Source organism: Dermacentor variabilis, chromosome 7 (assembly GCF_050947875.1).
Source record: "Dermacentor variabilis isolate Ectoservices chromosome 7, ASM5094787v1, whole genome shotgun sequence".
Classification (NCBI taxonomy): Eukaryota; Metazoa; Arthropoda; class Arachnida; order Ixodida; family Ixodidae; genus Dermacentor; species Dermacentor variabilis.
In genome coordinates this window covers 122,368,988-122,396,509 of record NC_134574.1, presented here as the reverse complement: position 1 = coordinate 122,396,509, position 27,522 = coordinate 122,368,988, and the positions used below count along the sequence as shown (strand labels likewise).

At 45.1% G+C, this 27,522-nt stretch overlaps 1 protein-coding gene across 4 annotated transcripts; it reads right to left on the bottom strand.

Annotated features, from left to right (window-relative positions):
• Positions 1-984: 984 nt before the first annotated feature.
• Positions 985-23,016, bottom strand: LOC142587854 (uncharacterized). 4 transcript variants are annotated; one of them, XM_075699158.1, is made up of 6 exons: positions 22,688-23,008; positions 22,539-22,607; positions 17,078-17,147; positions 14,596-14,685; positions 4,478-4,579; positions 985-1,307 (listed from the first exon to the last, which is right to left on the bottom strand). In XM_075699158.1, exons 3-6 carry the CDS (start codon positions 17,139-17,141, stop codon positions 1,258-1,260), a joined length of 306 nt encoding a protein of 101 aa, XP_075555273.1. In that variant the 5' UTR covers positions 17,142-17,147; positions 22,539-22,607; positions 22,688-23,008; the 3' UTR covers positions 985-1,257. The 4 variants fall into 4 exon arrangements, with proteins under 4 accessions (XP_075555273.1, XP_075555274.1, XP_075555272.1 ...); XM_075699159.1 differs by lacking the exon at positions 22,539-22,607 and having other exon boundaries at positions 4,493-4,579; positions 22,688-23,016; XM_075699157.1 differs by lacking the exon at positions 22,539-22,607 and having other exon boundaries at positions 22,688-22,978.
• Positions 23,017-27,522: the final 4,506 nt, after the last annotated feature.

The window sequence follows — 27,522 nt, the reverse complement described above, 5'->3', positions numbered from 1 at the left end:
GACGCTTGCCCATTCTATCATTGTTAATTTAGTTAGTAGGCGAATGTTTAAAAGTTTATACAGCCGCTAAAACTACTATCCCTACTTCGCACTGATATATATGCGAACCTCTTCTGAAGAAGTGAATCGTACGGCAACGCTCGCGGCAGTAACCAGGCAACAGCGGGCTCAGCAGACCACTGTGCAGCGTGCAGGACAAGCTGCAGCAGAAGCCGCAGCTCGTTGTCGACGAGGGGTGGGGGGGAGGGGCAGTTTATATCGTTCTCGTGACAACGACGCGAAAGTGACTCCGCCGCGAAGACCCTGCAGTGCGTGGTGCCGAAAATAGAGCTCCTATGCAGCCGCTCCTCCAGCTTACGCTGTGACTGTGCCGCGTGCGCCGTGCAGGGCTGTCACTTTTTTTCTAAATAACTTTCTTCATAGCGATTACCGACTTGAAGTTACTACGTAGGCGAGAGCTACGCTAACAAGGAATGCTCGGATGACACGAGCTTCAGGTATTTAAAGCAAGGGTGACGTGGCGTTGCGGCGATGCCCTCTCCTTCCACGCAACACCTGTTGCGCGAGTGCTGCAGAAGTTGCTCACTTTACGCCACTCGTCACCGTTGAGGCGAGCACGGGACGTGGCTTCGCAGCCAATGGCAAGTTTGATGCCGTTTCGCTGCTACAGACGCTGGCTTTTTCGCTCAACGGTCAATTTGATGCTTCTTTTTCAAAACCAAAACGCTGGATTCCCTTGTGGCTAAATATCCACTTCCAAAAATGTCTTAATTCGAACAAAATGCGCTTTCAGATGGCGTATGTTACCGCACTCATACACATTTTTCTTTGGCTGCAAGGGGATCAATTATAGGCGAAATGTAAATGGATGCAAATTTAGTGGTTTAAATGTTTATAGTCAATGTCATGGCAATATACAGGTATGAGGGTAAAGCAGAAGCAGCTGCCAAGTGAGACTTTTCTTTGTATATGACTATACGCAAATTGGATAAGGACAGCTTTATTAAATAGCTAGGTAGATTAATTCAAATTTCGAAGTAGGTTTTCACATGTAGGCACATGATTCCAATGCAGGAATGTGCGCAGTGTAATTACCGCCACCTTTATTGTGAAATTGTAGAAACAATATGTTCGTATATATAACATCTAGTGAAATAGTCTCGTGAATTATGAATTCTGCTAGCAAATTATGCTATTCGGGCATTACTCAGTGGTTGCTTTTTACTGACGGTGCCACAGTAGAAATCATGAGTGCTCTCAAGACTGCACAAGGGCTTGTGGTGTTTCGGGCGCCGTGCTTGTCGAGTCTGCAGAAGATGTTTGGAAAATGATTCCATTAGGTCTCGTGATTGACGTAATCTCTATTTTATATGCACGTGCACATACACACAAACACCCATATATATGTATTCAGACACTCCCAGAGCTAGTCCTAGCGTGACAACATGAATACGCAAGAAAGTGGTTGGGATAACGGCGCCGCGGTAGCTCAGTTGGCTAGAGGATCGCACGCGTAATGCGGAGACGTGGGATTCTTTCTCACCTGAAGGAAATTGTTTTTTCCTTACACTTTCATTTCCATTAAATTAGCATTTCTGTAAGTGAATTTGTAAGTGCAAGTAATTTCCCCTATGTTTTTCTCGGTGTCATCGTTTGTTGGGAGGGGGGGGGGGGCTTTTTATGAATTATAAAATTCGGATCCCTTGGTTAACCCCTTGGTTAGTCCCCTTTCTTCTCGTTTATATATATATGAAGGCACGCATTGTGATTTTTTATGAACTTGAAGACAGTAACCCGGTGAAGGGAACGCCTGATATTACACCAAAAGGCTGCACAGTAAGTTATATACCGACATGCCCAATGTTTTTTTAACAGCGGCAGGTGAAAGTGAGGTAGCGCCTGTAAAATCTAAAGTACTCTTTTCGAGGATGCATTGGAAAGCATTACGAAAGGAGTATCGAACTAAAATTTTTAAAGCCTGTTGAGCCTGTTGGCAGACGATGAAATAAATAACACAGTATTGAATATAAAAACTGGAAATTGATGCAGACATTTCATTTCAACTTTCGCAAAGTTTGGACCATGTAGCAGATTTATTGGAAAAGAGTTTGTGCGCAAATATATATTCGGATACAGTAAGCCAACAATGAAGGTATACGCTAAGGAGCTTTACAGTAGTCATGAAGAAAGCGAAAATTAATTATACCAGATTTTGGCTGATCTCCAAGAAATACATCAGACGATGACTGTTGACGGTATTCCATTAGATTCAAGCAATATAGCGACATAACATGTTTATACCGCCGAAACCTTTTATGTAAAAACCGCGAGATGCAGCCGCGCTTCACCATTGTGCTTCGATAATGATGACGTGGATTTTTTGGCATCCGCTTTTGTTTCTTGCCCCTGTGCGATATGTATTTGTCTGAGAGCGTGGTAAATTAAACATTTTGCTAAACCTTGGCGCGAAGAAATGCACTGCGTCCGATGACATTACTAATGTGTTCAAAAAAATGAAGACACAATTCAACCCCAGAATAATGTCCACGTTACTGCTATTACCATGCGAGCAATATAGCGATACACCGTATTTCATAACTATGTACTATTTACCTGTGTAGTGGTCATTGCGAGACGGCAGTTGTTCCAACTACATGTGAAATAAACCGTTGTCGTCGAACTTTGCTATGGCACTCGCTTGCCGAGGTTGCTCATGTTGCCCATGTTTCCCATGTTACCCATATTGCCTAAGGTTGTCTAAGGTTGCCCACGATGACGACTGAATAACGTCGACGCAGTGACGACGAAGGAAGTATACGGAAGAAATGACGTCGATGGAAAGGCAAGTGCGCTATGACGATGACGGCATCCTAACAATGAGGTAATGATTCCTATATAATGAGATGGCGTAACAATGATAGCGTGACGATTACAACGAGAGTACAAAGATATGACGACAAATGTATGATGACGAAGGCGTCACGAAGATGGGATTATGGCAATTAGGGGGATAGCGAAGCTCGAATGACGACAACGAAACAACGGGGATGTCAAGACGAAGAGTGTATAAAAACGGATGCATCATACCGACTGTCTCATGACGATGGCATAACAATGGCGAATAATCACTATCGAATGACAACATCTTTAAGACGATAAAATTAAGTGGATGGATTGACGACTTTAATTTAATTATGGGGTTTTACGTGCAAAAGCCACTTACTGATTATAAGGCACGATGTAGTGGGGTATTCCAGAAATTTCAACCACCGGGGGTTCTTTAACGTGCACCTACATCTAAGTACACGGGTGTTTTCAAATTTCGCCTGCATCGAAATGCGGCCGCCATGGCCGGTATTCGATTCCGCGACCTCGTGCTAAGCAGCCCAGAACCGTAGCCACTGAGCAACCACGGCGGGTGAGGATTGACGAATGTGGTCAGACGATTACGGCATGGCCTCATTGGTATGGCGATAAATGCGTGATGTGGATGGCATGAAGACGACATCATGACGAAAGTTCGATGGTGAATATCATCACGTTGAAGATATCACCGCGATGGCTTTATGACGTTGATTTGACGAGTACATCACGATGAATGTATGACGACGGAATGATAACAATTTAACCACAAAGGCATTAGGACAAGCAGGTGTGCCAACTGAATAAAGTACGGTATTACGGGAAGTTGTACGAATCATTTTGCAGAAATGATTGACACAAGAGTGAAGCAGAAAAACATATATTGCATGAGCGTAGCTTTTCCAGAGTTCATCAGTAAAACCAGTTACCCTAATTATGTGGAAGAAGGCCAAACAACCATCACTGGAAATAAAAAAAGCAAATATCATTTTCCTGCAAAGTGGCAAAGAGCGTATCACCCGCGCTTTCTTCCAAGCACTGGCCCCATTTTGTGATAGCGCCATTTATAAAGAAGTCCGTTAAAGTTTGCGTATTTGCCTGCATTTTCGCTACGCGCTACGAGGTTTCCCGACACTCTGCTGAATGATCATTTGTTTTGTTATTAGTGGAACGCATAGAGGCCTAATGTGTGGGCGGTTATGTCGGTGTTGTGAATTTACGACTGAAACTATGCAAGACTAGGCCCTTAAACAAAGATATATTTCATAGTAATTAAGGAAACGAATTGCAGGCACAGGCAGTACTGGCGGTGCTAGATTGTTGTCTTTCTCCATTGTCAACAATTACAGATCAGGCTTAAATACCTCCTTTCGTCATTAAATAGACCTATTGAAATACAACGTGCAGCGGCTTATTACTGTGCGGTTACTGAGTATACTCATTTTAAGCGCGTTGTAATTTATTTCTTGCAGGTTTATAACCATGCGTCTGGGGTTAGCCACTATAAAACAAAACTTCAAAAAATGAAGTCAGTTTGTTAACCCAACATGCATGTGCCACAATGAACGCTATAGTTACCAAGGTGCTCTCTAAAAATCTCGAAACTAATACTTACTACAGAAGCACATACAGGTTTTATTTTGATGGGGGCAGGTAAGATGTTTCCCTCCAGTACAAAAAAACTTCCACGCACTCGGACATGCCTTTCCAAAGGGGGCTGAAAATATGATAGGGGAAATTCTAGCAGCAAAAAAGATGGACTAACGCCCAAAAGGCAAAGCTGTTACCAAAATAGCAAAGCATTATACAATTGCACGAAGTAGGATTTGTAGGATCGGCCGCACATATACAGTAAACATTCTTTTTCTGGCTAAATTATTAGCCATATTGTCCAGCCCGCACAAACCAACGTCAACTGATCATGCTCGATCAACACGAACACTCGCTATCACAACGCTGTCATGATGAAAAGCGCCGTCGTCAGGGCTGAACGGTTCGCGCACCTTTTTGCTTCATTGCGTTAGAAAGCTGTGATTACAGGAGCTTTATCCCTAAGCTCCAGGGAGGAATGTGCGTATGAAGCTATGAGCCGTCGCATATCCCCTTTAGGGCCCGACATCGTGGATCCCTCAATAGGAGTGTCCGCATGCGTGCACGTGAGCTTACGCGGTTTTAAGATGCTACACGTGTGACGAAGGGAGGGCTAGCAGCCACACATTACACCCAAAATGTGCGTGATTCATCGGGCGTAGCACAGTGTGGGATGCGCACCGTTATCAGATTATTTCGTGCGTGGGTTCGGGAAAAGTTTACTATAAATTTTATAAAGCTTTCTTTCTATTTCTTTTACAGTTCTCAAAGGTACTGCATTGATTTCAAAGTGACACGGACATAAACTTTATAAACATATAAACATAGCCAAACGGGACGCAACTTCTTTCAACACCAGTGTCAGACGTTTGCACGCCGTTCACGCGATGTAAGCGAACGACTGGCCCTTTCTGAAGCACAGCGCACGCTCATATGTGGCATGGGAAGATATCTCTGCCACTCGAGAATCTTCCTGCCAGACGCGTAGCACAGGCAAGTACGACCTCGCACATTATGACATTTAGGTAGGCGCGTGCGGTGAGCTACATGGGGTCGCACATTCTGCCTCCTTACGCGCAGCAGACTACCTCCAATAGGTCTCGGGCGCCGCCAATTGCCCCTGCTGTTCCAACAGCCATGCATCATCACAACCTGATTTGAAGAGCAGACGGGTGCTCGCCTGCCACCTAGTGCATGTTTGATCATGTTACTGCATGCGATCCCCCTTTCCTCCCGTAGGCAACACTTTCTAGATAGGAGTCCTGAACACGATACTTGATGAATTCATGCTACTTGGCCTGAAATTTCTTCGTGTCGAAAGGGGTGATTTTAGGATCACCGCGCCTCTATCAGCAGCATTTAGATTAGAACCTATGGTAGTAAGGTGAGATAGTATGACGTCATCAATCAGAATGCACCTGACTTGAGCTACCAGGACGCAATGCCCTAGAGCACTGTTGAGGACGTGTCCTGCAGCATTGGGCGCGTGGGAAGACGGTGCGTGGGAAGACTGCGCACGGTAAGATGCCGTACTTTTCGGCTCACTCTTGCACACACAGCATATCGCACTTGTACTTTACAAAATAAAGTATGGGGCTGACAGGTGTATTAGTAAACTGTGGTATAAGGTATATAAAGAGGTAGTAGGTACCTGAGAAAGGCTGGCCAATGCTTTAAAAGGAGGAGCTATTTTCGCGTTGGACAAAGATACGTCCTCCTATCGAAATGTTGGCCAGTCTTTTTTGAGCCACCTTATCCCCGTTTATAACCTTCATACCATATTGCATATTACACAGAAGGTCAAGGCGAAGGCGATGCGGTGACGCATTCCAATTCATTGTTTTTTTTATATATTTAGCCACTAGTGGCCATAGTTGTATAAACACTGAAATAAAATTTATTGCAATTCTGGGGTTTTACGCACCAAAACCACAATTTCATTGTGAGGCGCGGCGTAGTAAGCGAATATGAACTAATTTTGGCCCCGAGGCGACGTGGAATGTGTATCTAACAAAGGGGACGTGAGTGTTCTTACATTCTCCCCCATATAAATGCGGCCGCCATATCCAGGGTATGATTCCGCGACGTCGTGCTTAGCAGCGCAACACCATAACCGCTAAGTTACCGCGGCGGGTAAAGAAACACCGGATATGATTCTTATCGATGCGGCTGATGCTCAATGCGTGGGTCGTACTGAAATTGTGTTAATCACGCCGCCGTCTTCTACATTTGGCCGGTGCCGGACATAGCGCATGCAAACACCGGATATAGTGCAAATCAAGGTCATCCGCGATGCAGCTTGTCTGCCTAAGCGTTGTTTGGATCGCACCGCTGGTACGATCTGTTGGGAACTCGGCGCTGACGCCCGTGGTTGTACCTGGGTCGCAAGCCCCAAGGGTAGCGTTGGCCTGGCGGCCTGGGGTACAACTGCGGGCGTCAGCGCCGAGTTCCCAACAGATCGTACCAGCGGTGCGATCCAAACATCTGGTGGCAGCGGTGGGATCGAAACAGCGTGCACTTGAATATCGACACCCACATGCCGTGATTATAATGCCGTCGCCGCCGTTTCATCGTCTTCAGACCGTGATCGCCGTGCCATTGACATCATGTCTTTGTGTCCTTCAGTCGTTGCCATTCTTTCATCGTGAGTGCAGCTTCGCGAACCCTTTAACGACATGCCGTCATCGTTATGGCATTGTGGCAATAAATGGTGGTCATTTATTGGTGGCCCGTGAACAGTTTCTTGTTGACACGGCGTAAGTGCAGTAAACAAAGCAACTTGTCTGTATCTTCTCGCACACTAATGGCAAATGTAAATACTAAGTCGATGTGGGCTGTATAAATACCATTCCAACAACCTCGCAATGCTTGTTGCATACCACGAAAACACTTAGTTTGTGAGTAAATTACATCTGAAGGGTCCGAGTACCTTTTTCGAAATTCATAACTCCCGCCACCGAATCGGGGGTGGGGAGTGGTGACATTACATACGCCATCACCACTCTTTTCCTACCTTTGTGAGTTTCAGGAGCCAGGAAAACCAGCAGAGCACTACGCGAAAACAAAACTACTGCAACGCGAAAGCGTGGGCGGCACGCGGTCGAATGAAAATGAAACCTTTCGACCAGCCGCGTCATTGACAAGGGTACTTTCAATGAGTTATTCTTTTTCTAAAAGTAAAATAGAGAGTAAGAAGTGGCATTTTATTTCACCTTATAATACAAGGATGTTTTTGAAACGACTGGGTGAGTACTAGTGACAGAAATAAACTGAGGAGTCGTTTCGGCATCGAGCAAGTATACGTAAATGTACAGGGGAGCCTGTAATCATGTCCGGTATTTACCTATATTTCTCGATTATTAAGGCTATGTTCGGCATAATATAGACGTCTTAGAGATTATTTAGCACTAATCTAATGCTTTAGCTTGACTTAAAATTTGCCTTGAGTGTCCCTTTTACTCAGGGGCACGTGCGGGTGGTGCTACATCGGCCAAAGCGGCCGATGTTATTATGACCAGCTGAGAGAGCATGCATACTCGCTACATGGTTGTATACCTTGCCCTTTAGCTCAGAACTGTAAAAAATCTGGTTGTCAACCTATCCTCGTTAACTGCACAGTATTAGAACGATATAAAGAGCCAAGATCACGTGACATTAGCGAAGCGTCTTTTACCCAATCACGGAAACTCCTGTATCAGCGTACTTTCTGTTTCCCTGCTTGGCTGGGAGACTAGTTAATTGAATTGTTAAAAAACGTGAAACCCTGTTACAACGAAGCATGTGATGGGATTATTTCAATGGTATTTCTTTATCTGCGCAGGTATCATGCTTTGGCAGTTTTCTCCACGGCATCTACTTGTCCTATATATTGAATTCCCCGCGATAACCCAGTTCGTATTGGTCAGCGCCTCGTTTGTCGTGCTTCCACGTCCCCGTTTCAAGCGCTGTTTATCCCTATCGAAAAGAAAGGAATTCGTATTGTCCAGACTCTTAACGGAGGACATAGTTTGGTGTAATACTGGAAGATGTAGATATGAGGCGCAGTAAAAGTTGCAGACAAATAACTTGCATGACACAATTAACTTCACTCTTTTTCCTGCCGCCACAACCGTGAGAAGACAGGAAACCATGAGGAAATACAGAGTTATCATGCATCTCTACCTGGTGCAACTATGACGCCCTCAGTGATCCAGAACATAGGTAGTTTAGTATAGCGTCGCGCCGAAAGATCGTGATCGAAGCCGTCACTCGGAGCAGACGAGACAGGCTTCTAAAGTTCGCTATCTGAAGCACATAGTGGTGGCGGAGGGGGCGCCAGTAGGGTACTTGGACTAGCTGATATCCCTTCATCGGTCTCGCTAGAAAATGCTTCCAGTCGAGCAAAAGAAAATATCTTCGCAGGGGCCATTGCAGATGAGGATGTAACAACAATAAGGACCAGTCCACCACAAAGCCTTGCCTGTCAGTCGCATGGCTGCCGCTTCATGCGTGCGCATATTCGTTGGATTGGGCCTGCGCCATGCCTCCAAGAATAGCCGGAATCCAGGCTTTCTGTGTTGAGAACAGGATTTGAACCGCACAGCTGTTGAAGCTTTTAGTTTCGCCGTGGAGCGTTACCAGAAAACTCAGCCCAGCTGTGCGCTGCCTCACATTGCCTAGCAACCACCTGCGAGAGCACCGAACCACGTAACCTCCTCGCACCCCACGGGTGTAGGGCGGAGTCGTGATGTCACCGGCAAGTAAAAGCTCGGAACAGCTGTCGCGGCGACACACCTCTCGCCTCCTCTACCCCGTGCGTACACATTGCTGCCATGTGAAGACCGAAGAGTGCCACCGCCCGAATAAGAAGCCGAATACGAGGAATAGCGCCGTACTCCCAAGCGATAAGCGATGCGTCACCGCCGAGCTGATCCGGAACACCACGCCGAAGCTGCGGCTGAGAAGAGGCAATGCCGATTCGAGGATCCTGAGTTTCAGTCCAGAGAACACGATAGTCGGCGCCTTAACGCTTGACGTCGCTAAGCAATCCCGGCCTGACATTGCTCGAAGACTTCCGCCGTCAAGCCCGCCGAGAGAAGGACTTAGCAAAACCTAGCCAAGCCTCGAAAAACCTACAAACAACTTCGGCAAGCCACCCAAAAGCTAGGTGATAACAAGCTCCGTTGTTGACTCCAACCTTGCACCACTAGAGTAAGCTGCGCAAGTTTTTTTCAAGAACCTCTCCCATCGTTTAGCGCCTGAAGCAATCCAGTATAATCATATTGATTACTTGCCACATAGCCAACAGGCACGCAAGTACTTGCAGGCTTGCTAGCTAGATAGTTTTCATTGGTGTGGCCGCGCCATTGCTTATGAGCAGCCTGCTAAATTTTTGTTATTTATTACCTAACGGATGTACACAAACCGTACAGCAGTAAACCATCGCATAACAGGTGACGTTAAAATGGTGGAATCCTTCGCGGAATGAAAAAAAAATATGACGCAATGATGAGAGCGTCCGTAATTCTTGTGTCTAGCTTCTACATTATTTTCTCGCAGTATTTGGGCTGCGACTCTATTGTATAGTTACAGATATCGTTCCCTCTTAGTCAGGTAGTTGGTCCGCCCATCGGAAGGAGAGAACATCGGGGTATTCTCGTGGCATTAAAACATTGAAAATACAGTTTTTTTGCATGTTGGCTGTCACGATAATTGCATTCATCCTGAACTCTAGAGAAGTTGGTGCAGCTCCGCAATACAGTCACCCCTTTCTCAAAAGTATATTTCAAGGATAAGTTGCCAACATTCAAAGCAACAGGCGTAAAAAACTTTGAAAATTTTCGTAGTGAGGACTTCTCGCCGGACTACTGCATTAGGCGAAAGTAGTAAACCATCGTTCCGGGCTTTAAAGACTCATCCACACGCTCGACATGGCTGCCTTTTGCGCACACATTAAGGTGTGGTTATATTCCTGCAGTTGGCGCAACAGTTCTTCGAAGCACTGAAACTTGCGCCTCGGCCGGTTTGCGGCAGTGTTTAGTTTGTGCGAGTCAGACACATCAAATCATTTTTCTAGAGGAAAACACCGTAACGTATAGCTTTCTTGTGCACTTAGATTGGGGATTGAGTAACTGATGCATGCTCATAAATGCTGACAGTATCCAGAGAGTCAGTGATGCCTATTAGCTCAAGTAACCACATCTCAGTTGGCTGTCAAATTTCATATGCTTCTTTCCTATGCGGAAGTTACAAATATACAAGCCGTTACCGGGTTGTGATGAGTAGATGCGTTGCACCGACCAACCGAAGACCGCCTCAACTCTGTAGAAGGCACTACCAGGGCACTCAATTCTTCCGGTACAGTAGGCACCTAAAATAGACCAGACCTTTAACAATGCTGATTGTCGGTCTCGACCGATAGCCCTCTCGGTGTTCATCAGCGGTAATAATCTTGCGTTCACAAAACCGTGAAAATTGGTCTTGTCTTATGGCTGGAGTCTTAACGGTGCCGATTATTGACGCTCAACACCTTTAGCATGATCTGGCTGAAGTCTAACCGGCAATGCAGTTTAGGTCTGACGATTTGAGAGTAGTAATGGCGGGAAAGCAAGGAAGCACCAATCGTGCGAAAGAACGATGCCTTGTGTTCGAACGCAAGCTGTTCTAGCATTCTGGTGCTTCAAACGAGCTTTCTCTGTCTTCCGGTGTCATGCAGTAGCCGAACTAAACCAGAATGATGATTTGCGCACGCTCAAATTGTGGTCGTTTCTATGAGGGCCGATGTGAACGTAGCTATTTTAACCGAAGCACTTATCACTGGAAATTTCTAACTTCTTATAGACTCATTGTTGATACGGCTCTGACTGTTTTCAGGGAAGCGCTGTTGCTTTTCTGTTTAAATTTGACGTGTACTGCTAAAACAATGTTTTAGCAGTATTTGCACTTGAGCCATACTGCGCTGCGGCACGCTCATGCGAGTTACCCCTCTTAGCCGCATTTAAAACAGCAATGCTTCCCAGTCAATACCCACATTTTCTCATCGGATGACAATGCCGAGTAGCAATCCTTTAGTGTGTGGTGTTGAAAATGAGCACAGTGCACCACAGAAATGGTCACTTGATGCAGACGCTGCGACCAAACCTAGTGTTGATGTTATCTAGGTTTAGTAAAGCAATGAAGGGGGCTAGTTGGTGAACGTTCATGGTTATATTGCGCTCAGTTTTACAAACACGATACTAAGGAAGGGCAGGACGTGGACGGACGAAGCGCAAACTACCAACTGTTTGATACTGTTAAAGAACGCGCTTATATACAAGGAGATATGGTGCGGGTAATGTGAAGGATGTATGCCTGACCCAAACTATAACCACATGTCGTCACCTTGTCATATCTTTTTATATTTAGCCCCCCCCCCCCCCCCCCGCACCATATCTCCTTGTATATAAGCGCGTTCTTTAACAGTATCAAACAGTTGGTAGTTTGCGCTTCGTCCGTCCACGTCCTGCCCTTCCTTAGTATCGTGTTTGTAAAACTGAGCGCAATATAACCATGAGTTATCTAGGTTGTTAGAGAGGGCCCGTTGAGCCCATGTCCCAAGGTGGTGACTTTCTGTAGGGACTCTGAACGAAACACCTGGATGTCGTCTCAACTTTCTACTTGCACCTGCCGGAACATCATGACCTGTCGCACCTCCGCTTTTCGTGGCGTCGTAGAAGCAGCATCGTTGGCTTCACTCTCCTTTAATAGCTAAGAGTAGAGAATGGCCATGCCTTCGGGAAGCGAGCGCATAAGGACACGATGAAGTAGCACTGCATATTCCTCAGCTAGAACTCCGAGATTGTTGACGCTGCTTGTTTGAAGGCACCTCCGGTGAGTTTCCATAACTGAGATACTTCAGAAGAGCGGTTGACGCACCCCATGACAATTTGACTGTTAATACAGTCACCAACGAGGTTGGTATGACAGGCGAATTTCTCTCAGAGTAATTTTCACGGAACTGACGGATACCGTTGGTTTCACTAGGGCAACTCGTTGTATTGGTGCTACCGAACTCGCTTGAGTTAAGACGCATTCGGTGGCTTGGTTCCTTACATGGCTCGGGGTGGCAGCTTGAAGCTTGCGGGCATACAAGCAGTCTTCAGCAGGAAGCGAACCCGCCTAATTGTGTTGCGAATCCTGGGCTGAGATGGCACTGCTACAGTTGCTTCCTTATCGGATTCGACATGATTGTACGTAAGATATACAATGTTTGCGCCCTGTAAGGACAGAGTCTCCTTAGTGCAGGTAGTCTGAAGTGACTTGTAGGTGACACACTGACGGTAGCTCGGCTTGCAGTGCTTCTGTAACGCACGAGACTAGTTTCGTAGCACAGGACTTTAGTGTGCCCCTGTAGAGTCCCAGTCGCTCCATCATCGTTGTAGGAAGCAAACCTTCTCCCGGGTTGCTAGCGATGTTTAAAACAAAAAATGCCTTCTGTAGGATGCGGTTTTTTGCTGTTATAGCTGCGAGTTAGATGGCGCTCACACGAGCCGCCCCACTCGGTGTCGATAATCTCTTTTTTTCTTTGCAGTTTTAATAGTCCTCCGCACCATTCAGGATATTTTAGGTGACCGGATGGACGGGTTCGTCAGCATCGCATATATAGAGAAGAGGGACTAATCAACTGTAGAAAACTTGAGTAGGCCGATGCATAGCCACCAGATTTGGGAAGGAAGCGGAACAATTTACTGATACCATTTGAGCCGCTTAGGCGCAAGCCGGATATCCCGCCATTCTGATATTCCTGATATTCCACGTATACTTAAATGGGGCACGGAGATTACGGCACGCGAAATGCAGAAGTCAGAATGCGACATTGCTACATTCTCCAGAAGTAATAACAATATTTTCCATACTCCTCGCTATATGCGCTGTCATATTTTTGGAGTGCACTATCGTTGGGATCAGGTCACGAAGAAAACCAAGAAAATTGCGTTAGAAACATACATACTGGAAACGGAAAAGTGTCAGTAACTCGCCTTGGAAGACGTTGCCTTCGAAAATTTTAGGAAAATTTTCGTTGTCACATTTTTAAGTTGGTATTAAAGTATGGGTCCCATAAGGTTTTTTTTTTAGACGATACATTTTTTCAGAAGAAACAGTCTCAGTCGTGCAAACGTGAAGGTTTTGCAGACGAGTTCCTAGGTGAAGTGGACATTCTTTGCCGATAATAACGTTAGTTTCAAGAAGCTAATACGAACAAATGATGAAGTAATTTTTATTGCTGCTTTCGGGGCAGTTGTCGATATCGCAAATTTGGAAGCTGTGACATTTTAGTGCACCCCCATTTTTAAATGAAATTTAGGCAATCGCAGTTTACTCTAGATATTCCTCATAGAATTCCAATGCTCAGTCCAGGCAATATCGAGTCTGAGCGCGTCTCGCGGCGCGTTGGACTGCGATGCCCTTAAAGAAGTGTGGGAAGAGGTTTGAATGATATCTTGTTGAAGCAGATCCTGACACCGCACACAGCCTCACGTGCTTGTCAGGCCAATCATGCCGTATCAGTAGCCACTGCGACTGGCAAAGACCTTCAGTTTCAGTGTTGCTCATGCTTGTCGTCGCGTGCCACCACTGCCTAATAATAAAGTTAGTCGTCCTGTCTGTACTCTCGGCCAGTTCGTTTGCAACATTGCCGGAAACGACCATGGGAGTTAAATAATGAAGCAAGGTTTGGGTACGTGCTAGTTGGTGTTCCATGGTATCAATCGTCACTTACAGCGCATACATAGACGATCAATGATGAATATTACGAATAAAATGCAACTTTCAAGTTTTCAAAATATGGTTTGGAGTAATACATGCTCTGCCTCTGTATTTACCGTTTAAACAGCCCTAAAAACAAAGCTTATTTTTTTTATTTTGTTATCTACTCTACCGAAGCTCACGTTATTAGCGGCAAGGTATGTGCACATGGCCTTATAGCTATTCCGCGAAAACACCACGTTCGCAACACTTATACCTTGTTTATATAAGAAATATATGTTTGGTTTAAGAAAAGCACCCTTATGTGTGGCACATGCAAGTAGCGTTTGCATAATATACTGTTTTTAATACAATTTCAATTGTTTATTTGAAAAGCTCAAGCTTAGAAGTAGCTTTATAATACACATAGGAAGTACTTACTGCACTGATGGAGGAGGCTGCCGTTCTGCCTCATGAGGCAATTAGGCTTATGCCCATTATAACATGTCTTTTGTACGCACATGTAATTGCCTGTGAATACAAAATTCACCACGTTTATTATAAGCTTTGTCTTCAGCACACGTATGAACGCTATAAACTTGGCATACTCATAGGTCTCCTTGTCATTCTGTTTTTTAATGCCTTTTACTAGCTAGTATGTAATAGCTGAGTAAGGCAGTATTACTACTAAACATTCATTATGATGTGCGATTTTGCTATGAATGGGTAAATGAATACATTTTATTGAATAAGAAATGTATTTAGTTTTCACGTCAACTGCTATGGAAATATTCTAATTGCATTTGGTTTCCCGTTTTGCCTAATCCCGCACGACGTCATTGTTCCTGTACGCTTGCATGGCATCTGCGGGAAGTTCATTGATACGTGTGGCGCTCGTCTGCGAGCGATAATTCAGAAACACTTTACCATCGGCCAGAAATTCCTGTAAAGTCAAACATACACGCTCCTACAGTTTTTCCATATTAAAAGAAACACCCTTACACTTTATGGCAGCGGGTTCTTTGATAAACTTAAGAACAATAGGCAGCCACAGCAGATTGATAGTTAGAACTTAACTTGCGTGTGACTTGTGCATTCTAGCCTAGACATCGTTAGAAACCATGAATTACCAGGTTTATTAGATTACAAACCCATCCTCTAGTACCAAGCATTTACTAAATTACCTTGGTCATGTTATAACGCAGGTTAGGCAGATTGCTATGAAACGTACGCTCACAAAGAAAATGAAACGGTACGTGCAGCAGTCAGAAACAATTGCGCAACAAATTTACGTAGGTCATGTTTTTCCGCGAGAAGTTGTGCTGATGATCTACGTATCAAATGTCCCTGTTTAGAATTCCAGCAAATCAAAGTCACGAGCGCACATTGTATGGGACGTCTTCTGCGGCTTCCGATATTTACCATGCATGTCGCAAACGAAAGGCTCACAAAGCCCGACGGCTTTATTATGTATACAAATGCTGATTTTGACTAATCTGCACTGAATGTTGCAACACTTTTTAAACCTGTTATGCGATGTCGTTTGTACTTGTGCCGCCATGGGTAAGATGTACAGTGAAATTGTTGACACATTTATGCTAATTTCAATTCGGGTTGTCTCACGCTTCCGGGGAGAGACGACAGTCAACATACTTTAGCAATAAACAGAATAGGTTAAGCGACAAGTACGCATAAACAAGACCACATTTAGAACGTCATCACAATCGAGCAAGCATACAGGTCATTACAGCTGACAAATTCTCGGGGATAAAATATATGTACGACAGTAGAAAAAGTGCGTGAGATTTTTGTTCTAATACTTAACATTAGCGTTCTTCTGCTATTTAATGCAAATATTGCGGGAACAACCTAGGCGTGGAGCACATTTTTGCGAAAAATTCTGAAATATTTAGTGAGCAATTTATATTCTCAGCAGTAACTCCAAGTTAGGCTCCCGGAAGCAATATTCTGCTTCCACGTAATATTAAGGGCCTCTGATTACTATGAGTCCACTAAGCTTGATATGTCGCATCATTCCACCTTATTACGGTGAATTTTCCTGTTTTGCAAAGGAATGTAAATCATGAATTTGCACAAGATAACGTGTTATAACTTCTGAACATTTACCATACAGACACTATACAATAGAACAAGTGTACGGTACGACAAAATACGCAGCATTGCCGCACCTGTATTTTCTTTCTATCTTATTATGCAGTTCTTGGGATGTTCATTCAATGCAATCCATTATAGAATGTACATCATCCACTACAGGACCTGATATAAACATTAACACGAGAGGATGCTACTAACGCTAAAATTCCCCATTGCACTTTCCTGTTGTAACAGTTCTATAATATGAAGATACGATTTCAGTTCGCTTTCGTTGTAAAATATACGTATATGAAAGATACGTTTCATAGAAATACCAGCACCAGATTTAAACAATGAGTGTACGTTGCTGTGTTGTAAATTTATCTAATTCAGGAGTTCGTTTAGTTATGTAGCAATAGAAAGCTTTCAGGTAATTGCTTGCATGGAAGTATGTCGCAAAACACTTCTATATATGCATTGCAAGTGCGAGGTTGTAGTTTTAATATATATTTTCCCTTAATGTTTGATGTCATAGAAGTGCGTTCTTGTAGATCTATCCAGGCAATGTAATGATTTTGTGCATGTGAAAGGCACAAATTTACGAAGAATTTAGACCGTGGAATGGCGTTATGGAAGATTGCTGACAAGAAAATGTGGTGGGGCTTGCCAAAATAGTGCAATATGCACATCATCTCCGTAAATATTTATTGACAGAAAAAAAACCCCAAAAGCATCTAAAAAACTTGTCGAGAAACTAGAAGCAGTGATATACGAGTCAGTCAAAAGAGATTCTTAAAAAAAATAACACTGCAAACAAAGGGTTATTCACCATCATTTAGTTTGACAGAAAGGGCCATCAGCACCAAAAGAAATGCGGCATGCTTAACACCCATGGCTGCCTGAAAGGTAAAAAAGGTAATGTAAACATTCACATGCTCCGTTGTTCAAAAGACTCATTGGAACGTGTTTCTACGCATTTTCTAATAGAGTTTATTTCAAATTATTTGGTTCAACTTCAGGGCGTTAGTATTCTTGTGTAATAAAACTTACACATTGTATTTTGGCGAAGCACAGATTTGGTTCAGGGAACCTTAATACGATCACAAAGCACTTTCGTAGGCCTTCAACGGGTCACCTAATAACACAAGCGTGAAAACACCACCAGTGGTCGCAGTACGAGGCGTGGGACGGCTAAGTAGAGGGGCAGGCATACTTTGTGGTTTCTGACGTGCCCTTGGCTAACGTTTTCCCTTCTTTCGTTTTCATGTGCACCCTGCATATCAGATTGCGACGAGGAGTAAGAATGTTGCTTGCCGCTACTCTTCTTCTTAGAAGCGTAAGTGCCCGTGCGACTAGCGAGGACGCTTCTGCACTTGCTTAATTAAGGAACGGCTACTAGGCCCCGTAGAGGTTTCCTATGGGAGATGCACAAGGCAGCTCTAGCAAGAGCTTGAATGCCCTCAGCTAAGCCAGAAATAGTTCTGAAGGCATGACAATGCATCTATTAGAGAACTAAGTTCTGCAAGCATGACCGCAGATGCTGCTGGCGCACGTCTATAATAACGGAACATGTAGTATGTCCTATGACATTGTCTCCCTTTTATATCAGGTATGCTACAATGCAGAACACATAAGCGTCAACACAATACACTCTGTATGCTTGACTACAGTGTAAAATTGCATTACTATGAAGTTCACTAAAGCAGACCGATCATTATCGAATGTCTTCCCACTGAGTAGCAAAAATATTCTATCAGAGCCAAAGTGGAAGTCAGAACGTAAGAACATTAACCCGTGAATGGACAAGTTGGCTACCATGTTGTGGGGTAAATTCATTTAACCTTAGAAGAATAGCCCAGCAAAAGGACACGAAAAATGAAAATATTTAGCATGAAACAAAGAAGAAGACTGCGTTAGAAATGCGTGATTTCCTTGTCTTTGGAACGCGTTTGGGTTTTCTACGTGTTTCTAGGCGTGTCTTCGTGTTTACTTTCTATAAGATTTTCCAAAAATATACGAACTACCAGTGCACTTTGCAAAGAATAAAATAAAGAAAAAGGAAGCCGGACATCGGCGCGATGTGCATACTTCTTGAAATATGTTCGTAAATTCATTGTCCTCAAGAAGCTAAACAACACGTTTATATTGAATTTGTTATTCTGTGCTTCGCAACCCGCTGCTCTCGTCAAAAGTCGTTGTTTTACAGCGAAGCTGTGGGCGCCACTAAGACCGTTCGAAAACATTTTATGCACTTGTTTTAACTTTGGAAGCCACAGTGAGCACAATTCACGTACAATATCACAATTCTAAATACTATACAGGTTAACGTAGGGTTGTCTAACTTCTAATCCCAAGCGGCTGATCTGCTACGAAACGGTCAGTGGTTGAACCAGGTGCCCCCACACAATATGAAGTCATTATATATTCCTATTTCGAGGTGAGGATCCCTACATGTAGCCGAGCTAAACACTACGGGACACCGTTGCTTTTTTTCAAAACCATGGATTTCTGGCACAAGGCAGATACATTTAATCTAGACCGCTTGCCGGCAAAAACAGTGGCTCCAGCCACACGATTGCGAATTTCCTTCATTTCTGTGGGAATGTTTTGAGTCACCCTTGAATATGGACCTAATCACCTAAACAGGAGAAACGAGACGTGCACAACATAGGTCAAAATAACAGTTCGCATAATTTGCGCTCGATCATCCATGTCTGAGAAGCAGCCATGGATGAGCAGAGGTGTTCTATCTTGTTTATTAATTATGCTAGTTTGAGTAGTGCATTACAAGAAAGCGCTAACCCTAGGAATGATTTAATCCACGCGTTTTATTTCTAGTGCGTTTATGTACGCTGGAACTACATGTTTAATTACATGCCTAAAATATGCTATGTAACGGTACAGGTACTTCTATTCTTTGACTGTTTGCTATATAAATGGATCATTTATGTCTGCTATGTCCCCACTGACGCTTCTCCCCGCTGACAGCACTGACGCTTAGAATGAAGTATTTGCCTTGAAACCTTGTAGCAATGTGCGGCGCTCAACTTTTTAAGAATACTCAGCGAGTATCAACCAGCTGGAAGTTTTTAATGCCCCCCGCAACGAAATTGCCTTGCGGTACCATCACCAAATGTACAATCGCTTTGTATTTAGGGTGCACCAACATTGTACGCCTATGGCTGAAACCAATAATGCATGTTGACTATAGACTTCAAGCTGTTGCAAAGGACAGCTTATTTCGGAGAATACCTGGTTGCGCTCTCACTTATGTAGCTATTGTCTGTGCAATCATTATTTTACCTGGGCTTGTCGCCATTTATGCAGGTATCGCAAGAGCAGAATGCCAACAGTTTGGCTTTGTTTTATTACAAATCCAAAAATTCGACACTCTTCTTACTCGGCAAAAAAGCCTAAAGTAAAACTGAAACAAGTACAGTCTTTAAAAGAATAAATGTTCTAGAACTCCAACTGCGACAATTCAAAACGTAGTAAAAGCCAAATACATGGGAAATGATGAAAGTGAAAGCTCATTTCTTGTCAACGGAAACAGCGTGCCAAGCAAAACGCAAGAGCCTAACAAGGTCCGGGTCAGCCGTGAAGCATTTTGCATTGTGCAGAAGCACTTTACAAGAATTGCACAACAAATTTGACAAGCATGCTGAACAGGATAAGTCAGTAAGTCAACACGCTCGAAATTTACACGCGGAAAAAATAACTAATGCATACACAACCTACTGCATGACCAATACAAACTACATATGCGTTCTTTTTATAGACATGCAAAACGTGTCACTCATAAAACGCTGATCAATATTTCCAAGTAGACACATGTACTCAAAACAAAATCATTTCAATGAATGAATAGAATTTATTGATAGGAAAGACAGAGAGGTCGACCTGAGCTAGTGCGCTCTAGTCGGCTACTCTGCACTGGGGAAGAGGGAAGGGGAGTGAAAGTATTGGAATGGATGATGATGATAAGAGAAGTGGTGAGTGCTTATGTACATGAGACAGTTGCCTCGCTAGAGCCGCTCGTCGAGCTTGGTGTCCTGCAGAAACTCCAACAATACTTTTGTTGCACGCATTGAAATTGCAGTGTCAGGACATGGGCCGAGGATAGCTTCCTCCAACAGTAGTTGCCTGCCAACACTGGCTAAGAAACTGTCTAAGGTCCTTCGCTCCAGCATATATGCCGGGCAGTCGCACAGTACGTGTTGCAGTGTTTCGGGCATCTGGCAGTGTACACAATCAGGGCTGTTCGATTGGCCGATGAGGTGTGCGTAGCGACGGGTGAAAGCAACGCCTAGCCGAATCCTGTGTAGCAATGATGTTTTGCTCCGTGTAAGCTTCGGGGGCAAACAGAATTTACCGTCTGGGTCAATCATATGTAGACGTCTGTGAATGTTATCAGAGTGGGCTCTGTAAGCCTTTGTAAGGTCCTGCATGAGTGCCTTGATCATGGAGTTGGTGTCAGGTCGCGAGTAGGCAATCCGTACTTCATCAGAGGAAGAGGAGGCCGATCTTGCCTCACTGTCAGCGAGTTCATTACCAAAAACACCACAATGGCTAGGCACCCATTGAAAGGTGATCACGTGGCCACTTAACTCGGCACTGTGATAAAGTTCGACGATTTCAAGCACGAGCAGATAGTATGGTCCTTTGTTTAAAAAGTATTTTAGCGCCTGTAGCGCTGATTTGGCATCGCACAATATTGTCCATTTATGGGGTGTCTGCGTTCTCATAAAACGGACAGCCTCCCGTGTTCCCGCAAGTTCCGCAGCCGTAGATGTCGATTTGTGGTCTAATCGGAATCGTTGAGTAATTTCAAGTTGTGGGATGACAAATGCGGCCGTTGTGGCAGATGGCGTGACCGAACCATCGGTATATACTTGTACAGTCCCACTATATAAAGTAAATATATGCGACAGGGTGAGCTGCTTCAAGCCAATGGAGGAAACGTGAAATCATTTCAAAGTTAACACAATAAATATAGAGTATATCGAGTAGAGAAATGTCACATTTATTTCGTTCGCTATTCGAGAATTCAAGCTTCTTTTTTGAACAGTAACATTCCATTTCAAAAAGAAGTGCATATTTAGTGTGGGGACTTGGCAGCTTAGTGCAGCTGCCGCAATGGTGTAGTGCGTATAACGTTGCGCTGAGAAGGCGGAAGGCCTTGGAACGAACATGGCCGCGGCCGCCACTATTCAGTGGTGGTCAAATGCAAAAATGCACGAGTACCGCGCATTGGATGCGCGTAAAAGAACCCCAGCTGGTCCAGATTAATCCAGAGTGCTCCAATAAGCATTGCTCCTAATAAAATATTGGTTTTAGCACATAAGACACACGAATACACTTTCTTTAATTTTGTAGCTAAGTGTTTTCTTGCTGCAATGAGTGCGGCATAGTGGTACGCGTTTTCGTTTGCTCCTGAATAGATATCCACTGCTAGAATTATCAAGACAAGAACAGGGCAAATGGTGACCATGGATGTATATATGTATACATGCAATATTTATATGCTTCTTTTTGCTATCAAGATGACAAGTTTCTGAAATAATGGTGTCGTGGGTAATACTGAAGCTCGGCCATAGGACATCTCTGTAGCGCATTTCCTAGTTGGAAAGAGATTTCAAAAAAAAATTACTAGATGTCGTAGTTCCCCAAACAAGAATGCCGTACGATAACATTGCGTATACAAGCCCATATATATATATATATATATATATATATATGTATAACTGCTATTTGCACTGTTTGAAAACTGTGACGCCATATCTTGAGAATAACCACTAACACGGACAATGAAGTGGTTGAGCCGACTCTGCAGTTTCTACAAGATGAGTTCCTGAAGAACTGCTGAGGTAAGTATGCTGTGATGCAGCATATTTTTGTCAGCGTCCTTGTGGCAACGCTGGGGTGTTTGCGAGCCTCCGCGCCATTCGATAGAACTGCGCTACCGCACACAGCATCACTGGCATTGTACGTATTCTTGTGTTCGGGAATGCTTTATCGAGCTTGCCAGAGTAATGGCGGCATTGAGTACAGTACCACCTAATTTCACGGTCTTAATTTTCGCCCGCCCCGTACCTGGTGAATATGCATGTGAAAGACGTGGATGAATCATAAATTATATTACAATATTTTTGGAGTGTGATAATGGGTACAAAGTTGTGTACACCGGCTCCTATATATGTTTTTTTTCCATTTGCAACGTACACTATCTTCCAATGCCCAGAATGGCCCAACGTTGCTCAATCTAAAATTTGGATGACTGGAACGAATACCTTCTTATCACTCTTGAAGATCTCTTGGGCGCTAGAGGTTTTCTTGGGCGCTAGAGGTATACAGCTTCTCTGTAAAATACACCCGTACGGCTAGGCAGCAGTCATGGCAAAAAGGAATGCACAATCTCGTGTAGAAAACAGACACCAACCTGCAGATCAAGTAGGAAGCAATCAGCGCAGGCTCCAGTTACCGCAACCACTGCCTCAAAAATGACGCGGGTCTCAGGGTCGCGTCCTTTAAATCCTCGTTGGTGACGTCAGGCTAGCAGGCGCCCTCTTCCGGATGCGATGACCGCTGGTCTTGATAGTTGCTGCGCCGCACACTTGCCTTGAGGACAGCTGCACCCAAATAACTGTAGAGCAAGTAGGGAGCAATCAGCACAGGCTCCAGTTGTCACAACCAGTGCTAAAGAAGTGATCGTATACGGCCTTCCAAAAACTCCCGAGCGAAGGTGTTGGTTTTCTTAGCGATACGAGAAGGGGCCATACTGCCAAGCAAATTTAATTCATGAATTCATGCATGAGTCAAACGTCTGTGGCTAAACATCGAAAGATATCGTGCCAGTATACGAAAGTATTTTGCGTAAAAGAAATCAAGCAGAGCTAAAGCACAGATGGAACACAGCTCTAGCCCCGGTCGTTGACGCTCGCCCACAACCACGTAAATGTCAGCGGGTAGATTAAAGTGACTTTTTAGAAATGCCTATAAGCAAAGCGAAGTAAAAAAGCAAACGAAGCGCTTCGTTACAATTCTGCACATCTAAGGACTAGAAGCGAAGCTTCCAGACACAACAGGAAGCAGCCAAATTGCAACCAAAGCTGTGAAAATCACCAAAGCTATTCTTCTATGGCCAATTTTCTAAAAAAAACCTTGATATTGCTACGGAAACTATAAGAATAGAAAGGAAGAAGATCGCGAAACGTTGGCTGCTGCGCATTGTTGCTGCTCAGCCATCTTAACCACCTCGAATCAACTTGTATATATAATGTAAATAGAGGGTGTTTATACTCCCAACGTCCCCGTAGCATACTTGTTGAGGGGCGGGGTACCACAGCTGGAAACGGAGCTCCGCAGTGACCGTCGCACCACCGTCCGCGTTATGAATGACGGTGAGCACGCGGGATCTACCTCGTTGCCGCCTCCAACGTCACCGTCGCCAGTTATGTCGCTGTCCCCTTCTCTTGTGGTTGTGCAACACAAGGATCTCGGCACTTTCTGCAGGACCGATGGCACCGACGCTGAAGGGTGGATCGCTATGTAAGAACGCGTGAGTGGAATGAACAGATATGATCCTGCGATTATGCTAGCTAACCTTTTCTACCTATACGGCACGGCAAATGTGGGGTATGAAAACCATGAAGAAAAGCTAATGAGATGAGACCAATGCAAAAGGAAGTTAACAGAGTTGTTTGGCAAACCAGCTGGCGTAATATCGCCGTCAAGCAGGAAGTGGTCACCCGTGCCTAATCTCCCACGCAGTGCTATGTCTCGTACATCCAGGACGAGCGAGCCCTTTGTCGTAAAGCCGATAACGAGAGGACAGAAGCTCTGAAAATCGGGTACGTGTTCAAGTGAATTGTTGACGACACCTTTAATCTGCTTATATGTAAATGCTGCTGTGCACTTGGTGACATCACCAAAGAGTTCCGGCAGTTCTAACAGGCCAGAAGCCGATGCGTCCTGCAGCGATTCGACAGACTTCCCAATACTACCGCAACGTCTACGTGGAAAGATCTGCCCGCACAGCAGCACGCGTCGCTGTCAGAGGACGTGGTGCGAATCGTTTGACGGGAACTGGATGCGATGGCGCCCGCAGCTTTCTGCTGTCGTAGCCCTGATGTTACCCCTTTTTCAGTTCCCCTCATACAAGCCATCGTTCCCCAGGAACTTGGAAACATTGGTCTACACTCTGTCTTTGCCATCGCCAACCCCAGCGCCCAACGCACGCCCTTCTACTATTTTCGCTCCACCCCTACGCTCCTCTCGACGTTATCGCCACCCGGCTAAGTAGAGAACTGCGGATGACCAGCGGATATGTCTCCCATGTCGCAGCATTAGTCATTTCGCCCGATACTTTCCAACTCGTGGCCCACAACACCTCGCATACCGACCGACCTAAGCCGTTTTGATGGAAATACCCGTAATGCTTCGCCCGCCGCCGAGTCTAACAGCACTGACAACAACTACAACTACAATGATGAACGTCACCTGTGTAGAATACGTGGTACAGTCACCCACCATCACGGCGTGGACCCCATTCTCGTTCACCGCAAACTCGTCGCCCATATTCCATTTCACCCAGCCACGTCGCCTTTCGTCCCCTGTTGCTTTTGAATGCGCCCTTTCAGAAAAACTAAGAAATGCAGCCTCGGAGGTAATGCCGTATTGTCTACTACTGCAGCAAATTATCTGTATCTGCAGATCAACAGAACTGTCATTGATGTTAAAATAGACTGCGTACCTGTGCAAGCACTCCTCGACACTGGAGCCACGTTTCTGTGATGAGTGCTAGCCTACGTAGACTTTTAAAGAAGACACTAACCACAGCAGCTGCACAAGGGCTTCGTGTGGCTGACAGCGGCGTGCTGGTTGTTCTTGAATTATGTACTGAACGTTTAAGTATAGCCCGCCTCCCTACTTCTAGTCTCGTAGCTGTAATCGCCAACTGCCCTCGCGACATTATTCTTGCATTAGACTTTTGATCCAATCATTTTACTCTCATCGACTGCGAAACCGGCATTCTTCAGTAATCACTGCCTCAACTCGCCGAGCACCGTGCTTGTGCTCGCTTCAAGATGCGTATCTATCACCCGAGGCAATCACTTACGTCGCTTTGACCCCACAGCCCCAGGTTCCTGACGGTGAATGTGTGCTTCGCCCCATCGTCGACGTGCTTTTCAACCAGAACGTGTCTTTTCCGCATACGCTGGTCACGGTTACCGCTAACGGCGTCATTCTTCCCTTTCTGAATTTCAGCCTCTGCCCTCAAGTGCTTCCAGCCAGCAAGTTCTTGCCCAGCGTTTCTAGTACTTATGAATTTGGCATTGAGAGTCTGAGTGCCGAGAGTGGTTTCTTAGGGCCAATTGCAGCTCACAGCTTTAGTTACTTAATGGATGACTTCGAGAACATGATTGCACCTGACCTTACCTTTGCACAGGCCACGAACATATCCAGCTGGTATCGTACACGAATCCTATTCATCGGCGTGCCCATCGTGTATCGCATGCTGAACGTAGAGTAATCCAATCAGAAGTGTACAAAATGCTCTGCAAAAGGGTCATCAATTGATCAGCCAGCCCTTGGGCTTCGCCTATCGTCGTTGTCAAAAAGAAAGATGGTACATGGCGTTTTTGCGCCGATTACCACCATTTAAACAAGATCACGCAAGAAGGCGTCTACCTACTACCACACATCGGTGACGCCTTGCACTGCTTGCGCGGAACTAAATACTTCTCGTCCATTGGTCTTCGATCCGGCTATTGGCAGACTTGAGCTGATAAAATGGACTGCTTGAAGACGGCCTTCGCCTCACTTTATGTTTTATATCAGTTCAAAATCATGCATTTTGGCCTATGCAATGCTGCGACATTAGAACGTAGGATGGACTCGCCTCAGCGAGGCTACAAATGTACCACCTGTCCGTCATGTTGACGACGTTATTGTTTTTTCTCTCACGTTCGGCAGCCAGCTTATGCGAATCGATGCAATTCTTGAGGTCTTCCGAAAAGCCGGCCTGCACCTGAACTCCACGACATGTGAATTCCGGCGCCGTCAGATTACCGTGCTGGGAAACCTCGTTGACGCATTCAATCTAAAACCAGGTCCGAAAAGCGGCGACGGCAACGGCGCTGTTCTTGCGCAAAAGTAGAATGGTACCGGGTGCCTGATAGCTTATACCAGCCGCCTGCTCTCACTTTCCGAGAGAAATTACTCCATCACCAAGTGAGAGCGCTTGGATTTCTTTTGTGCTGTCGCCACGTTCCGGCCATATTTGTACAGTCGCACGTTTTAGGTCCTTACACAACACCACACCCTCTGTTGGCTGTCTTCCCTCCGGGACCAGACAGGATGGCTTGGTCGCTGGGCTTTGCGTGTCCCAGAATTTTCATTAATTTTCAACTACAAGTCTGGACGTTTGGACAAGGACTCTGACTGCCTCTCTCGTCACCCCGTGGATTCTCCTGATCCGTTCACGCACGATCTGGTGGCCTGCAAGATGGCTTTTACTGACATGACCGACATGTGCCCTGAACAATGAGGCGACAAATCCTTAAGGCGCATCATTGCAAGAGTGCACTCTGGCAGCACCAAAGGCACTTGCTGTGTGTTCGTGCTGCATGACGGCATCCTCTACTGCCGAAATATCAACCCTGATGACCCTGAGTTCCTCCTTGTCCTGTTTCGTCATCTTGCGATCCAGCCCTCTCGAACAACATCACAATGCACCGACGGCGGGACACCATGAAGATTTACGTACATACGACCGCGTACAACGCCGGTTTTTCTGGTCGGGTCTCTACCGCAATGTGCCTCGTTAAGTCGCAACTTCCAAATTGTGCCAGGGTCCAGAAAAACCTCCGCTGGCACCTGTTGGACGACTCCATCCGATTCAAGTTCACTCCGAAACTATCTTTCGCGTAGGCTTTGACCTGCTTGGCCCTTTTCCGATGACAACTAAAGAGAAGAGGTGGATTGCCGTCAGTACTGATTACGCGACAAGCTACGCGATAACAAAGGCGTTGCCGACTAGTTGTGCCACTGACGTCGCCGATTTTCTCCGCCACGATGCCATTCTCCACCACGGTGCCTCCCGACAGTTACTTATGGATCGCTGCCGCTCTTTCTTGTCTCGAGTTGTCAACGCCTTCCTCCGCTCATGTGCCCATTGAGCACAAGCTCTCCACAACCTACAACCCACAAACGAGCGGTCTTACGGAATGTCTCAACCGAACACTCACGGAGATGCTGTTGATGTATGTCTCC

What these genes read in the sequence shown, in the direction of transcription:
- LOC142587854 (XM_075699158.1), bottom strand. Translation starts at nt 17,141, where the DNA reads ATGGGTGTTAAGCATGCCGCATTTCTTTTGGTGCTGATGGCCCTTTCT. An exon ending in TTCTGTCAAACTAAATGATG is followed by an intron (nt 14,686 to 17,077) that starts GTGAATAACCCT and finishes TTGTATTCACAG; the next exon opens with GCAATTACATGTGCGTACAA. An exon ending in AACCTGTATGTGCTTCTGTA is followed by an intron (nt 1,308 to 4,477) that starts GTAAGTATTAGT and finishes CATCTTCTGCAG; the next exon opens with ACTCGACAAGCACGGCGCCC.